The following is an 18164-nucleotide window of genomic DNA, read 5'->3' on the forward strand; positions in this document are numbered from 1 at the left end:
CAGGGTAACTCAAACTTGAGGTTTATTTGTTATTGCTAAAATATTACTAAAAATCTAGATTACTAAAGAAAAATATTCCATCCACTTCTGTCCTAACTTCAAGTGCCGGGCTAATATTTATAGGGAGCTCAGGTGTCCATTATACTCAAAACAAGAAGTTGGTTACAGTATAACACTACTATAAACTCACAGTTAGAATCTACATTGTTGTTCCTTTTTTGTTTTTAATGTATATTTATATATATTGACACCACAGGATGAAGATCCATGCATACAATCAAGATGTGATCGGATTTCAATGTTAATGAATTATACTGTTACTATAAGATCCCAGACAACAATACTTTAAATTATTCAAATTTCTATCTACTAACATCAAAGTTAGTTTACCTTAATCTTCAAATCCAAGCAGCATCATAAATCCATCTTTACTTTTTTGATGTTTCTTGTCCCCTTAGATTTCTAGTTTATATGGCATACTTCTGAAATGTCCTGGAAATGGTCTCCATTTAACCAGCTTTTTAAAATACCTGTTGAAGATCTCTAGCTAATTGTGTGTCTGTTCATGGCTCCAAAGACTAAATGCAGTCTTGAATGTCCTGTGACAAAGTTTACACATATATTGTCTTTTGAATGTGATTGCTGAAAGTGGTGGGGCATGATAAAAGAGCGTGTCCGATTCTTGTGGAACAAATAATTTCTCAGTAGTAGTTGGGCTCTCAGACAAACCTGTCGGACTATCAGGCTCTAAGGGCTGGATTTTGGGTAGAGGTGGGGGTGGAGGCAGAGGTGGCGGTGATGGGGAGTTAGCTGGTGGACATATCTCAGGATCTTTATTCACTGATTCCTCTGCAGCCTGTGACATATGAGACTGGAAGTGGCTCCATAGACGGAAATTGGTCCGGAAGGCCTTGTTGCACACATGACAAATAAATGGTTTTACAGAGCACAAAAGCTCCTGGTGACGCTCCAACTGCTTGTGTACAGTAAAAATTTTTCCACATTTTTCACAGGGCCACAAGCCAGTGACTTTATTAGAAACTACTTCCTTAGCTTCTCTGTTGGTTTCAGTGACCTCATCCTCTATATCGTCTGCAGGCTCCTCTTTGACGTGAATTTTAAACTGTTTGGAAACACTTAGATCTTCAGGGAGGCATGAAGAATCTTCAGAATCAAAATTAATTTGTTCTGAAGAATCACTGAATACTCCATCTTCCTTTGCAGTAACAAAATTGTTCATTTTATTAGATTCTGATTGAGAATGCAATCTTGAAGCATTCGTTATTTCACCATTGTGATCAAGAACAGGTAGAGAAAAATTCTCTGTTGGGGACATGGTATTTTGATTGTGAACTTCAACTTGATGACGCCAAATACTAAAGGAGGATTTAAAAGTGCGCATACACTCAAGACAAGTGAGCTTTTTATATTCACACTTGCTTTCATGTTCATGCTTCAGCTCTGGAGAAGAAAATCTAAGGCTGCAATAAGGACAGACTGTTGCATTTCTACAAAGACGCTCATGATTTCCCTGTTCAATAAGAGAGGAGAGCTTAGCATTACAAAGACGGCACTGATAGACCTCTTTGTTTTCAACTGGACTTGCAATATGAATGTGCTCTTTTTGCTTAGAAGCCTTATTTCCTCCAATTGGTTTTTCCCCTGGATGCATTTTTATGTGCTGTTTAAATTGGGAGAGAAAACGATAAGCTTTCCCACAGTAGGTACAAATGTAGGCTCCTTTGGATCTTGATCTTAAGTTCCTTTTGATGACTTGCTGTGCTTGTGAACTAGACTGTCCCTGAAAACCTTGTTTGCCACGTCGTAGTTTAACAATCAGTGCTTTCTTAATCTCTCTCTCTCTCACAATATCAATTAATTTTCTTTGGAATTTTTCATCCAAGACAGCATGTGAACTGGAAGCAGGTGAGGGGTTCTTCACAATTCCATGCTGTGTCTGGCAATGAGTCCATACTTTGAAGTTCGTATGAAATCTCTTGTGGCATATATCACAAGCATATGGTTTCTCTGGATTATGATACATATTAACATGACGGTGAAGGCCTGCTGTAGATCTGAAAATCTTAAGGCAGTGCTTGCATTTAAACTTTTTGTTTGGTCTCACTTCTTCCAATTCACTGTATTCATCTTTACTGACATCAGAATCTGGAAAGTCAGCATCAAGACGCGTAGGACTTGAACTTTCCTCAAAATTATCCTCTGATCCAGGAGAACCATGCTCATTCACTTTCAGTTTTTTAAATGGTAGTCTTCTATCTGCTTGAAATCTCCTTTTTGCTGGAAGTCTACTCATATCCTTATTATCACTGTCAGTTTTAAAAGGGAAGTCTTTACTGGCAGATGTTGAAGCATCTCCTACTGTAACTCTTATTATTTCAGAAGGCTCTGAAAGTGGGCTGCTAGGTTCAGTTTTTATTCGTACATCAGTTAGAGGAGAAGCTACCTCCCTATCAGTCGACTGAGAGGCACTAAAGGACCTAAGGCGGTGTGGGTGTATAACCTGTGTTTTGTCATCTAGGACGGCCTTCTCTGAAGACTCTTTTGAGGATGACTTTTGAGATGTAACATTAAATGTTTTTCCCTGTGAGTCACTAGTCACCAATGATGATCCATGTGAAGCTTTTAAATCAATAGAAGATGAATAAATAGGAACCTGACTATCCATGGACAATGACCTTCGAAGGAGACTTTTTACAAGTGGGCCACTCCGGTCAATACTTTGATTTTCAGGACCAGATCCACTAGATGGAACCACTAGTCCTAATTTTGAATAATATAGCAAATTCCTATCTTCTCCTTGACCATTTCCTTTTCCTGTCTCTCGCAACAAAAATGTAGATTCTGATGAACCATGCAGAGATAAGATTGGAGGACGTGGTCTTTTTAATGACATCTCTGCAACTTTTCCTCTTAGAAGCTGTCCACTCACTCCTGGCTCATCACACAAAGTTTCTTTCTCAGCTAAAGGCTTTTGTGGCAATATTGCATTCCTCTTTACCAAGCCACTTCTACTTTGGTCATCCACAGTTCCAGAAGGCTCATGGAGTTTGGTGTAGCTCACGGGACTGTCTTTTAGCCACCTCCTGTCACTTAATGATAAACTGTGAAGTGGGTCAATTGGTTTTGTTACTTGTGGTCTATTGTTTGTTTTGATGGCAATGGAGTGTGAAGGCTTAGAGCTATGGCTTAAATCATGTGTTTGACTGACATTTTTAACTTGTGCTTCATTTCTGCTCTGACAAACAATTACACTTCTCTTCTGAGAACTGCTTTCATCATCTTCTTGAAACAATATTTTTTTAATGGGACATGCTGGAAAAGGAGCTTGAGGACTCTTAGAAACAATGTTGGTAAGAAAGGAAATTCCAAGGCTGTAGCCCAATTCTTGAACAGCCGCAAGACTGCTTTTCTCAACAAACAAAGAGGAAGAGTAAATGTAATTTAATACATTCTCAAAAGCATCTGGTTCACAGAAGTCAAGCTGAAACACTGATTGGGACTCATTCTCTTTATTTGTGAAGAGAGTCTGGAAGTATTCACTGCTGGCAGCCAGAACATTTTTATGAGCTCTAAATTTTTGGTCTCCCACTATAAGAATAACATCACATAGCTGTCCTTTTAGACGCTCCTCATTCAAAGCACTTAAGAGAGAAATGGCATGTGCTGGGTTTATGTAATGCAAGAGCCCCTCCATGATTTGGATTTATCTGAAAAACAAAAATAAAGATAGTTATGGTCTGTTTTATAACCACTTTTAAAATATAACATGAACCTATACAACCCATTAGTTTCTGATTATAGTCCACATAGCTATTTTTTCATTAATATTAAAGAATTGTAAGTTTTGGGGCTATGCCTGGGAATTAAAAGAACAAAGTCAATCTGTATCCATAACTCCAATAGATACATGGGCATGAAAAAAAGCAATTTGTGATTCTGCTTTTCCAATGCACCTTAAATAGTCACTCTCCATTAAGATTATTATATCTGACCAATAAGGGAAGCTATGTTCTCTTCCTGTAGCTAGCACATGCCTACTTCTCTTTATACAGGAATACGCAGTAAGTTGACTGAGTGTGAAGGAACCAATACTTCTGCAAAGGCATATTCAAAAAATAGTGCTAAAATCCTGAATCTGAGACCTACAACATGGGTTAATTTTTAAATGTAACTCATTTTTGAGACCAAACAACATAGATAGTACCCTGTTAACTGAACAGACTAAAGTTTTTTGTTGCTATTTTTTTAAATGATGGAAAAAAAACTATACTGCTTAATTGTCTCTGATGAAGACTGGTGTAATTAACTCTCATGTTTGCTTATATTTAAGGGAAAGGCAAAACATATACATTAACAACTTTGGAAGTGTACTACAAAAAAAAAAATTTACTTGTAATTGAGTGGCCAGGTATCCTGCCTTTCTGGGAATTTAACAGTTTTACAATGAAGTCCAAGCATTTTTTTGTCACAACTTCAATATATAGTGTACCACCAACTAAACTCCCTGGTTTGACCCCAGCAACAGATGAAGTTGGTGCCCTTGTGCCTTTAAGCAGGGTTCTAGAGTGGTTCTTCCTCACTGTATTGTTGCATGTCATGAAGCTATAGTGCTCAAATCCTCAGGTGACACATATATGGATAGCATTAGCCTTTTTGAGACAGCATCACTCTGGAAGCTCATCTGGAGTTGCTTGCCCGCTATGACCCCTAGATCCTTTTGAGGGTCACTGGTTTCTGGGATATAATACCTCATTGTATAGGCATGACCTGTGTGGCACTCTGTACCTCAGAGCAACATCCGGGAACCCCCATATTCATCCTGTCATGTAATTAAGATTAGGGCTGTCAAATGATCAAAAAGATTAATCTTGATTAATTGCAAGATTAAAAAATTAATCATGATTAATCACAGTTTTAATCACGCTGTTAAATAATAACAGAATACCAATTTAAATTTATTATACATATTTTTGGATGTTTTTCTATATTTTCAAAATATATCCATTTCAATTACATGACTCAATAAAAAGTGTAGCATGCTCACTTTATATTTTTTATTACAAATATTTGCGCTGTAAAAAAGATAATCTACAAGTGAAAGCATAAAGGGGCATACGAATATTTAGCATATCTGGCATATAAATACCTTGCCAACACTGGCTACAACAGTTCCATGCGAATGCCTCTTCTCACTTTTAGGTGACATTGTAAATAAGAAGCGAGCAGCATTATCTCCCATAGATGTAAACAAACTTGTCTGTCTTACCGAATGGCTGAACAAGAAGTAGGACTGAGTAGACTTGTACGCTCTAAAGATTGACATCATTTTGTCTGAGTGCAGGTATGTGAAAAAATAATTCTACATTTCTAAGTTGCACTTTCATAATAAAGAGATTCACCTCATATAAGTAGGGCAATTAAAAATACTGTCTCTTTTTTTAAAATCTCGTAATCAGCAGCGGAGTTGTAAACAAAGAATTTACAATTCTGTAAGAGAAGCACCACACAATGGGGCATTGCTCAACCCTGTGACTCAGCAAAACCCATCAGGACGTGTCTGGGCTAGTGTTGGACTGAGGATATAAAATAAGGGACAGTGGCATCATGCTTTTGCCTTTCTCCTCCTCCACCTACCCGGGAAGCAACAAGAACGCTGGGAAGACAAAGACTTGAACTGTGTAGACTGGTCCCAGGCTTAAAGAGGAAGCCTGTATAGTAAGAACTGTCGCTTAACTACAACATCCAGTAGGATCAGAAAAATTGCTTGATCTAAATACTGCCTAGTTTAATAAGGTTTAAGATTTAGACTGTACGCTTTTTTTTTTTGGTAACTATCACTGACTGTGTGCGCCTAACACTTATAATAATTTAAATTATATCTTTCTGTAGTTTATAAATGTGTTTTATATTTTACCTAAAACAATGTGTTTTGCATGAAGTGCTTTGGAAAGCTCAGCTCAGTTTACAAAGACTAGCATATGTCTTCTCCACATCAAGGGAGGAGAGGATTGGGTAATAAACTTACACTGGCCAGGAGTCTGACCAGGGCAAGAGGGTGTATTCCAGGAGTCCAAGGCTGGGGGCTTGGGAGATTTGCTTGTGCCTTTCTCTGTGTGATTTTTGAGTAGCTCAGGGAGCATTCATGCAATCTAGCTGGGTGTGGGGCTCCATATGCTGTTGTACTGAGTGATGACAGTCAGGGGCGACTCTAGACATTTCGCCGCCCCAAGCACAGCAGCATACCACGGGGGGCGCTCTGCCGGTTGCTGGTCCCGCGGCTCTGGTGGACCTCCCCCAGGCGTGCCTGCGGAGGGTCCCCTGGTCCCATGGCTCGAAGCCGCGGGACCAGCGGACCCTCCGCAGGCACGCCTGGGGGAGGTCTATCAGAGCCGCGGGACTGGTGGACCCGCCGCAGGCACGCCGCCAAAGACGGCCTGCCTGCTGCCCTTCCAGCAACTGGCAGAGCGCTGCCGGTGGCATGCCGCCCCAAGCACACGCTTAGCGGGCTGGGGCCTGGAGCCGCCCCTGATGACAGTGCCTGGAGGGGTTTGCTGCTTGTCACTAGCAAAGCATTGTGAGAGACAGCCCAGGCTAGAGAGTTAAGGGAGCACAGCAGTACCCCAGTTCCAGCTTGTATTCCAGGGATCCCACCACAACCTGCAGTTCTTGTTCCTAGATGTATACCTGCATTTGGCTGAATTAAAATGTATTCTGTTTGAACGAGCCCAGCTTATCAAGTGTTTCAGATTGCTTTTTAATGAATGTCCTCTTCTCAATATCGTTTACCACTCCGCCAATCTTTTTGTCATCCTCAAATTTTAATCAGCAATGATGGAATAGGATGACCCCCAGCTGAAGCATCCTCCAGTGGCAAGCTGTGGTATAAGTGTGCCTGTCTCCATTTCCCCTTTTGTTTGCACAAGCAAAGAACATAAATCTCTCAAAGTTTGATACAAAGCCTGCCTCTAGATGTAATTTATTCATACACACCAAGGCAGTAATTCTCCCAAAATCTTGTAATAAAACCATTTTTCAATTTCCACAATAAATAGAGCCAGAGTTGGCTTTTTCCATTCCCCTCTCCAAGGACATCATCTTCAAGTCCCCAAATCAAAAATCAAAAGAGCATTTTCTTCCCAGTTCATTTTGCCCCGATCCAGGTCCACCTTGTCAGGCCTCCCTGCCAGAGTGCCCAATTTTCCAGCAGTGTTCCAGTCTCTCCCTGCTATAGAGTCCTACTCCATTCTCCCTCAACACTCCTCTTGTTTCCAGACTCATCTTCCCCGACCACACTGATCTCCCCCTTTCATAGGGGCCACTGCCCAACTCTTCTGCTCATCGGGGGTCCCCAGCTTTGATCAATTCTCACCAATGGCTTTCCTCCAAGCTCCTCACCAACAGCTCACAGTTACTGCTCTCCTTCCAAACTCAGCTCTCTCCCAAGCAACTTCTGCCAGCTCTTCCTTGATGCTTCCTGTCTCTCTCTGAGTCATCTCAGGTTCTCTCTCTTCTGGTCTTGTACAGGTCTCACCTGACAATTTCCTCCCTAGAGGGCCCTGATGTCCACTTTCAAGCCCAACTGGGAGTCAGCTCACCAATCACAGGTACACTGGCCTCTTCCAACTTAAGGGGCTAGTGCCACCCTATGACAAGTGATTTTATATTTACTTGAATGATATATTAATAACATTGATGTAAATGTTAAATACCATTCGACCTAGTACCAATCCTTGTGGAGCCCCACTAGAAATCACCTTGATTCAGTGGTGATTCGCCATAAAAGACTACTTTGAAATCTGTCACTTAGCCAGTTCTTAATCCATTTAACAGGTCCTTTATCAATACTGTACAGTGCTAATCTTTTAATCAGAATGTTGTGCAGTACTATGTAAAATGCTTTACACAAATCTAAGTATATTACATCTAGGCAGTTACTTTTATCAACCAAACTTGTAATCTCAAGCAATGAAATCAGGTTTGTTTGACAAAACCTATTTTCCATAAAACCAGATTGACTAGCATTAACTATTATTCCTAGCCTATAATTCTTTATCAAACAAATCCCCTTTGAAACTTAAAAATTTCTACCTTGGCCTCAGCCAGGGCGTGAACCTACAGGTGTTCAGTGCACTGGAGGAAGTAGGACTGATCAGATTTATAGGTACTAGGTCAAACGCACACCATAGTCTGCCTAATACCATGAGCAAAACAGCAGAATTCCATTTCTTCAGCTGAACTGAAAGAATATTCAGTACAGAGCTAGTGTCTGTGAAACTCACTCCTTTAAATATTTCTAATATTAAGCCCATCACTGAAATATCCAGGTGGAAAAATCAAGACTATTGACACAAGATCACGAAGACAGCAACAACTAATAAGAGATAATTTTGTTTCAATATTCCTGGATTGATAAGGTCCTTAGCAAAAACTATGTATTCCTATATTTTCCAGTATTAACATGCCACAGAGATCCTTTAGCAAATCACAGTATATTATATTTGCACATTCAAGGGAAAGAATTGGCAAATATTAATCGAAAAATACATTGTACAGATTTGCTATCACTGTGCAAACTGCCCCAGGACACAGGGGCCTATCAGGTTACTTGTATTATAGTACAGTGTTTAATTACTAGATCACATATTACTTTTCCCACATGACCTCTGCCTGATCGAGTGCACAGGATGGATAGTGCTCACTAAATGAACAATTATTCACTATTTTTATCTTCAGCATCCAATTTGTGTGGCCCCTGCTTTATTTACTGTACATCATCCAACACTACACTGAATACAAGATCATTAATTTTCTCATGCTTTTTGGTGGTTCCGATCACCATAGTATGAGTGCTTCACGCTAATGAATTTATCTGCACAATACTCCTATGAGATGAAGTAGTAGTATTTTTTCCATCAGTAAAATGGTGGATGGAGGCACAGAGAAATTAAGACCAAGATAGTCAAGCATCCACTAATTTTGATTGCCCAATTATAAGCAACTAGGACTTAATCTTATAGAGTACTTAGCATCTTCATAGCACTTTACATGTTTCAAAGCACAGCGCCCATTAGCTAAGGATACAGTTAGGAGTGCTCACCACTTCTGCAAGTCAGACCCCAGGTGTCACACACTGGACACCCAGAATATGAGGAACACACAATTAATGGCCAACTACGAACATTTTGGTTTAAGTGGCTTGCCCAGCATCATATAGGACCTCTGTGGCAGAGGCAGGGATAGAATCCAGTTTTCCAGGGCAGCATTCAACCTCCTCAATCATGGGACCACCTTTCACTTTCTGCAGTTCTCTACCTCATAAGAACTACCCTACTGGGTCAGAACAAAGGTCCATCTAGCCCAGTATCCTGTCTTCTGACAGTGGCCAGTGCCAGGTGCCCCAGAGGGAATGAACAGAACAGGTAATGATCAAGTGATCCATCCCATGTTGCTCATTCCCAGCTTCTGGCAAAGAGAGGCTAGGAACACCATTCCTGCCCATCCTGGCTAACAGCCATTGATGGACTTATCCTTCATGAATTTATCTAGTTATTTTCTGAACCTTGTTATGGTCTTGGCCTTCACAATATCCTCTGGCAAGGACTGTGTGTTGTGTGAGGAAATACTTCCTTTTATTTGTTTTAAGCCTGCTGCCTATTAATTTCATTTGGTAACCTCTAGTTCTTTTGTTATGAGAAGTAGTAAACAACACTTTCTTATCTACTTTCTCAACACCAGTCATGATCTTATAGACCTAAATTGTATCTCCCCTTAGCTGTCTCTTTTCCAAGCTGAAAAAGTCCACTCTTATTAATCTTGCCTCATATGGAAGCCATTCCATATCCCTAATAATTTTTGTTGCCCTTTTCTGAACCTTTTCCAATTCCAATATATCTTTTTTAGAGATGGAGCGGCCATATCTGCACACAGTACTCAAGGTATCAGAGGGGTAGCCGTGTTAGTCTGGATCTGTAAAAGCAGCAAAGAATCTGTTACAGACTAACAGATGTTTTGGAGCATGAGCTTTCGTGGGTGAATACCCACTTCGTCAGATGCATATAGTGGAAATTTCCAGGGGCGTGTGTGTGTGTGTGTGTGTGTGTGTGTGTGCGCGCGCGCAAGCAAGCAAGCTAGAGATAACAAGGTTAGTTCAATCAGGGAGGATGAGGCCCTGTTCTAGCAGTTGAGTTGTGAAAACCAAGGGAGAGGAGAAACTGGGTTTTGTAGTGGCAAAGCCATTCACAGTCTTTGTTTAATCCTGAGCGGATCGGTGTCAATTTTGCAGATGAACTTGAGACTCAGCAGTTTCTCTTTGAAGGCTGGTCCTGAAGTTTTTTTGGGCTGCAGGATGGCCACCTTAAGGTCTGCTTATAGGTGTGGCCAGGTAGGCTGAAGTGTTTCTCCTACAGGTTTTGTATATGGCCATTCCTAATATCTGATTTTGTGTCTACAGAGAAGGCATAAGGACACAAATCAGATATTAGGAATGGCAATATACCAAAAACATATATACACACCTGCCCCTGGACATTTCCACTACATGCATTTGACGAAGTGGGTATTCACCCACGAAAGCTCATGCTCCAAAACATCTGTTAGTCTATAAGGTACCACAGGATTCTTTGCTGCTAGTACTCAAGATGTAGGTGTACCATTGATTTATACAGAGGCAACATGATATTTTGTTCTATTACCTATCCCTTTCTTAATTATTCCCAGCATTCTGTTTGCTTTTTTGACTGCTCTGCACATTGAGTGGATGTTTTCAGAGAACTATCCACAATGACTCCAAGATCTCTTTCTTGAGTGGTAACAGCTAATTTAGACCTCATCATTTTATATGCATAGTTGGGATTATGCTTTCCAATGTGTATTACTTTGCATTTATCAACATTAAATTTCATCTGCTATTTTGATGCCCATTCACCCAATTCAGAGAAATCCTTTTGTAGCTCTTTGCAGTCTGCCTGGATCTCCACTATCTTTAGTAATTTTGTATCATCTGCAAATTTTGCCACCTCATTGTTTACCCCTTTTCCCAGATAATTTATGAATATGTTGACTAGAACTGGTCCCAGAACAGACCCCTGGGGGACACCACTATTTACCTCCTCTCCATTCTGAAAACTAACCATTTATACCTACCCTTTGTTTCCTATCTTTTAACCAGTTACCAATCCATGAGAGCACCTTCCCTCTTATCACGTGACAACTTACTTTGCATTAAGAGCCTTTCGTGAGGGACCTTGTCAAAGGCTTTCTGAAAATCTAAGTACACTGTATTCATTGGATTCCCTTGGTCGACATGCTTGTTGACCCCCTCAAAGAATTCTAGTAGATTGGTGATGCATGATTTCCCTTTACTAAAACCTCATTCATAAGTCCCTTTGTTTTCAGTTTAAACGGATTTTTACCCAAAAAATTCTAGGTTTTACAAAAAGTATTATTGATTTTCCCTCCAATTTTCACCATACTTTTGTATCAAATATATAAAAAATAACTTGTTTTATTAGAAAAATAAAATAAATTGCATGACATAAATATATTACAATAATACATTAGTCTGTGTGTATATGCAAAGCTGCCTGTTGAAGTACAGCTATGTATTAGTTTAGAAGATACAACAAATAGGTACACACACAAGCTCTGAAGTGCATGCACATCTTAACATACTGATGAATCTCATGCCCACCACATGCACATTTCAAGCTGTTAGCAGATAATGGTTTAAAGATCTGAAACACTAAAATGGGTAGAAAATGAAAATCTGTATCAGAATACGTTTCAGGGTACAAGGAAGTCCTCTAAAGTTTTAAAAAAAAACAAAACCAGGAGAAAATGATAAAGTTGATTGTATGCACTACAAATGGCGTGGCTCAACTACTAAATGTAAATATTTATAGGCTAATAGTTTTAAGCCTATAACAGTAAACTGTTTAATCAAATGAAAAGTTTTATTTGGGGATTACAGATGTATTGTTTTCTTAAACTCAGAAGTAGCATTGTATTTTGAGATTTGCAGCAACCACACTGAATTCCATTCATCAAAGCATTAATCTACCGAATAGTTTTTCCCCGTCCTTCCGTTCACTAAAATAAACCCCGATATTTACCCAGAAAATTAATAGTTTTTTCCACCAATTTTCACTTGTTTTTGTTGTTGTAGTAATAAAACACAGATAAATTCCCAGAAAAAGTTAAATACAATAAAAGAAATTGAAAATGAAGGCACTCCTACTCATTCACTACACACCTTCCAACTTCTACATTAACTGAGGCAGGGATCCTGGAGACAACAATCTCATTTCACTAGAGAATTTTGATCAATTCCCTGGGCTCTGTCTCTTCTATGCACTGAATGAGTCCTTGCTGCCTCTGTTACCTTCAGGAGAGTGATATCAGCTTGGGTCATCTAGCAGAGACAGTGGCAGTTTTCATTTTGATTGCTGGGAATGCAAACAATAGTGCATGTGATCCCATCCTTATCGTGCTCGTCTGTTCCCTCACAGTTTCCCAGACACGCTGGCATAGGTGCTGAACTAAGGGTGCAGGGAGTGCTGCAGCACCCCCAACTTGAAATGGTTTCCATTATATATAGGGTTTACTGTTTAGTTCGATGGCTCTCAGCCCACTATAAAAATTGTTCCAGCACCACTGCATGCCGGTGATTTGGGTGGGAGGGGTAGGCATTGAGCTTAGAAACTACAAACCTCAGGCCACGGCTAGCAGCAGCATAATGGGGGAGGAGTAGTTTGGGAAATTTGCTTGTGCACTCTTGCCGCCACAACTACCCCCACCACGCTGCCTTTGCCCAGGTTTACAATTTGGGAAGGTCAAGAGTGGTTCCCAATCATCACAAAACATCCATGTTACAAAGGGCAGGGGGCGAATGCCACTTGTGCAACTGCTGTGAGCTGCCCACCCAATGGGCGCCAGGCAACTGTCTGCACATGTCCCCGGGCCATGCTCATTATGCTTGATACAGCAAGCCAGTTCAATGAATACTTTGTGTCAATGAAAATGTTCTGCCTTGTACTTCAGTGGAATAAGGGGAGTGATTTTTAAGTATCAACTGTGCACTAGACCCTGATTACGGACTGACAAGTATTGCTTTGTGCTTTCATGTCTTACAGCTGAAAGTGTGGCCTTTAGCTCATCCTCCACACCAGTGGAGAGGCTGTCTCAGATTAAAAGAAGACAATACGTAATGACATGTTTAATGAGATTATGAACACCTCTGGGATGGCTGACACTGAGCAGAGAGCAGGGAGGATTTCTCTATCTGAAAAACTGGACATGGACATTGCGAGCAGGAGAGCAGCTCAGGAGCACGCGCATGGCATGACACGCAGCAGGAGATGCTGGGGATTCTGAAGGATATGTTGAGGCATCTGGTAGACCTTCACGAGAAACAACTTGAGGTTAGACTCCCTCTACAGCCCCTGCAAAACAGCATTCCTGTTTCTCACTTCCCCCTCATGTTCCAGGAGGTAAAGGAGAAAATATTATATCCCTTCCACTCCACACCAGTGGAGGGTACTAGGAATAAAAGGCGCACATACAATGATCTTTGACAGGCAAGGCCACTATATTTTAAAGAAAAGATCACAGTGTTTTTCCCGTCCAAATATTATTCCAATGACTGTCCCAGATTACATTATTTTCCTGATCTTTCATTTCCAATATGTTTATGCAATAAAACTACAAGTCCTGAGAATGAAATAATCTTTATTACTTCATCCCATGGAGGAAGGGGAGGTACAGGGAAACTACAGAAACAGAAGGCATTTGCCAGAAACAGAAACTCAGCAGGCACAGCAAGGTTCACAGTAAGGGAAGGCGTAACTCAAGAAGCAGCACACATTACCGGGGGTCATTACTAAATTGCATTTTCAAAGCCCCCCTGAGACACAGTGCTCCACGATGTGCTCCTCTTATTGCCCTTGTATCTTGCTGCTCAAAATTAGCAGATAGACTCCATGCCCTACTCCTGTGGAAACTTCTACCTCTTTGCCTCACAGATTTTATGGAGCACACAGCAGATAGCTACAACCAGGGGATATTGCTTTCACTGAAGTCTAACCTAGTAAACAAACTGCACCAGCGACCCTTTAAACGGCCAAAGGCACATTCAACCACCATCCTGCACCTGCTCTGCACCTATTGTTGAACTGTTCCTTGCTGCTGTCCAGGTGTCCGGTGTACAGCTTTTTGAGCCAAGGGAGCAAGGGGTAGGTTGCATCCTCATTTTCACTTTATTCTTCACATTCTTATTTTGCAAACAAAAAAACAGACGAGTTAAGATTGTAAGTGTGCTTTAAGGCGGTGGCTCTTAACCTTTCCAGACTATTGTATCCCTTTTAGGAGTCTGATTTGACTAGTGTACCCCAATGTTTCACCTCATTTAAAAGCTACATGCTTACAAAATCAGACATAAAAATAAAGAAGTGTCACAGCACACTATTACTGAAAATTGCTTACTTTCTAATTTCTACCATATAATTATAAAAATAAATATATTGGAATTGAAATGTAAGTACAATATTTATGTGTATAGTATATATGGAGCAGTATAAAACAAGTCATTGGCTGTATCAAATTTTAGTTTGTACTGACTTTGTTAGTGCTTTTTATGTAGCCTGTTGTAAAACTAGTCGAATATCTAGATGAACTAATGTACCTCCTGGAAGATCTCTGCATACCCCCATGGGTATATGCACCCCTGGTTGAGAACCACTGTTTTAAGGAAGTCCAGATAACACACTAGTCGAGATTAAATTTAATCTCCCCCCTACCTTACAAAAAGTCTATTTCTTTAAAAAGCATAACCACACAAAGGGGCTCAGCTTGTTTCCACTGCCTTGTGATCCTTCCACAATTACTCTCACCCCAACTGATTTATACCACCCACACACATTTAATTGTTCTCCTTAAAAATTAAAAAGGTAAAAAATAACACATTACTAGGAGATTATTAGTATTGGACTAGCTGAATAAAAATTAGATTTTATAATGTTCTGGGAGAAAGGAGATAGCTCTTATCTCCTCTATAATATAGCAATGATATTCCAAAGACTGATTCCCACTACAGGGTTATCATCATATAGGATCCTTTTCTTCCAGAAAGCCTTTCAGGTTGTCCTTTAAATTCTTCAGAGCCAAGTACATGCATGAAATTGACATTTTTACAGCTGGCTGCTTCTGTTTCCATCTGATAAGTACCTGTTATTCCCCCACCCCAAATTTTTCCTTTTTTATTGCTGGGTGAGTGATAAATCATTACATCCTCTCAGCCTACTGCTCATACCAGACTTCTGAACCTCTACATTTCTCTTTCTACCTACATCATCCAATCCATGAGAGAAGTAACAAGTCACTTTATATTTATAAACATAACAGTTTTAAATCTCTTTCTGTATATGTACAAAGCAGCACTCTACAAGTGTGATTCAGATTAGAACCCCCAAGTAGTTTTGGGAGGGAATAATCCAGATCCTGACATATTAAGCCAAACACAACTCTGTGCAGAGCACTTTTCCACCTCAGCTTAATGAACAGCAAATCAGAATTGGGGCTTTCAGCAGCATTTTTTTAATGAAAAAAAAAAAGCAAGCAACAGAGACTTCAAGGTGACATGTAAAAGATATTTAAAATATTAAGCTTAACTTTTTTTGCTTCTTTAGTGATGTAAGAACAGTTTGCTGGGTTCCAAAGGAAACTCCATTCAGCTGTCCTGAGCCAGAGGCAAAATAGTGTTAGCTGTGACAGATGATATGGATGGTAATGGGAAGATAGCTGGTGGTTTGATGCTGGAGTAAATTGGGAGAACCTAATCCTTATGACAAGTATATGAGGGACTTTCCCTTCCATTTCCAAATAAAAGTTAATTTTGAACAAGCTCCCTTGCCTATTGCCTAAACAAGTGTTCTTTTCTATATGAGTGGGCAAAAACATGTACTGGCTCATAACACTTGTAGTTCTGCATTAAAATAGTGACTACAATCAAACATGATGTTTCAGACAGGCATCTGCAGGGGCCTCCTCCCCACACACAATTGGTTTGATGCATCAGAGGAAGGAGGCGATTTAAAAAAAAAAAAAGCAACTTAAATTGGTCATAGCTGGAGATGGAACACTGGCCAGGGTAGACCAGTGCTCTGAGGTCATATAGAAAATGCCTGGCTGGTGTGTCTTTCTAGATGCCTGACTGGTGTGTCTTGCGAACACACCCAGGATCATGCAGATCCCAGATTTGGTTCAGGAAGGAATTTTCCACCAGCTCAGTTTGACAGGGATCTCAAGGGGTTTTCACTTTCCACTGTAGCATGGGGCACAGTTCACCTGCTGGGATCATTTGGGCATATCTCATTTCATGATTTCCCTGCCACTGGTGGCACCTGGGTCTCTCCTGTTTTCTGCCTGTGGCTCATAGTTTAATTAGACTAAACATTTCAGTCCTTGGGAAACTAAAGTCTTTGGGTTTCACATAGGGGGATCTGGGTGAAATTTAGTGGCCTATGATATCTAAGTCAGATTATATGATCTAATGGTCCCTTCAATTCTATGGAGATTTACCGTATATACTCATTCATAAGCTGAATTTTTTTTAGTAAAAAAGGGATGCACCAGAGAAGGGAGTCGGCTTATGAACAGATATAGAGAGGTAGAGGTGGTACCCAGCCCCTCCCCCCAACAGAGGGAGCAAGGAGAGGCAGCACAGCCAGAAGGAAAGAGGCAGGGTCAGAGTCTCTCCGCTTCTAGCCATGCTGCTCTCCCCCCCAGCCTCCAAAGCAGCTGCAGCTCTGGGGCTGGCAGGTTGCAGCCGTGCTGCTCAGCCCCGCCTCCCAGGGCAGGCTGTGGCCGCACCACCCAGCTCGCCAGAGCATGCTATGTCTATGCCACCTGCCCAGCTTGTTGGAACATGCTGCGGCTGCACCACCCAGTCTGGCTCGCCAGCCAGGTCAGAGACATCCTTCCCTGGCCCTCACCAGATAAGGTGGGAAGGGAAGGGAAGGGATGAGGAAAAGTGGGGGTCCCGGGCTAGGGATGGGGTCACGTGAAGGATGGTCACAGGGGTTATTCCCCTGACTCCCAGCTTCTCCCCCACAGTTACTGTCCCAGCCTGTCAGGGAAAGCAGCTGGTGTGCTGGGATACTTTTTTTACTTAGGTTTACCTCCATGCCTGCAGACGCTCGAGATAAACAAACCATCTCGGCCCACCAGCAGCTTATCCTGATGACCCAGGAGCCAAAGTTTCCTGACCCCTGAATTATAGGGTTGGCTTGTGAATGGGTTATAAAAATTTTCCATTTTTACTTATCCATGAGGGCGGGGGTCAGCTTATAAATGAACTGCCTTATGATCGAGTATATACGGTAAATTATCTTAAATCATCCAAAAGGAGGGATTTCTTCATCCATTCCAGATGAGTAAAATTTGGTAGGTGAGATTAATCATAATATTATGAAAAACAAGAAAAAACATGGGAGAGTGGAGCAGGTGCCTAACATAAAAACAAAACTTTTGTTTCGTTTCTTGTTCCTTGAATGATTCAGTTTATAAGATGTACATGATCTGCTCCAGAATGACATGACACGTAAAGCTTCATTTAGTGAAGACATTCAAAAATACATTTCCCTTCTTTCAATTATGAATAATAAAAAAAAAAGACCTGCTGTCCCAAATTTCATAATAATTGGGAAGAGGGGGAAAAACGACTGCTTTATGGAGACTGGACTTACACTGACAGAGAGCCATTAGGGACAGGGTTGAGGAGGAGATCTCCTTTGAACTGAGAATGGATTTAAAGCAGAGTATGTTACAGCCTTCTCCATGTGTGATGAAGGATTTTGCTGTGTTTTTAGAGAATTAGTTTTCTGAGATCCTCAGATGGAAGGTGCAAGTACTATTCTTTTTTATGAAACAATTCACTCATTTAGAAGGTGACAGCCTTCTGAATGAGCCTTCACTCACAGTTAATAATGTTACTTTGCAGATATGGAAAGTCAACAGTTTTCATTTGTGTATTTCAAAACTGAAGAATATTATAAACAGTCACTATTAGCAACTACTATTGTTAAGATTTCAAAACTTCAGTGATAATAAATATGACTCATAATTATTAATTGCTCATAACTTTGTGAAAA

At 40.6% G+C, this 18164-nt stretch overlaps 1 protein-coding gene and 1 long non-coding RNA gene across 3 annotated transcripts in view; both read right to left on the reverse strand.

Moving 5' to 3' along the window:
* Positions 1 to 18164, reverse strand: part of LOC142047982 (uncharacterized) — a 159390-nt gene that overhangs the window by 134998 nt on the left and 6228 nt on the right. The gene's annotated exons all lie outside the window — the stretch shown is intronic.
* ZBTB21 (zinc finger and BTB domain containing 21) overlaps positions 1 to 18164 on the reverse strand; it is a 41239-nt gene that overhangs the window by 18327 nt on the left and 4748 nt on the right. For both annotated transcript variants that reach the window (XM_075073941.1, XM_075073944.1), the window contains exon 2: positions 391 to 3728. In XM_075073941.1, coding sequence (XP_074930042.1) covers positions 548 to 3715 — 3168 coding nt within the window. In that variant the 5' untranslated portion in view covers positions 3716 to 3728 and the 3' untranslated portion in view covers positions 391 to 547. The remainder of the gene's footprint in view (positions 1 to 390; positions 3729 to 18164) is intronic.

The sequence above is a fragment of the Chelonoidis abingdonii genome, chromosome 1 (assembly GCF_003597395.2).
Source record: "Chelonoidis abingdonii isolate Lonesome George chromosome 1, CheloAbing_2.0, whole genome shotgun sequence".
In the NCBI taxonomy this organism is placed as follows: domain Eukaryota; kingdom Metazoa; phylum Chordata; order Testudines; family Testudinidae; genus Chelonoidis; species Chelonoidis abingdonii.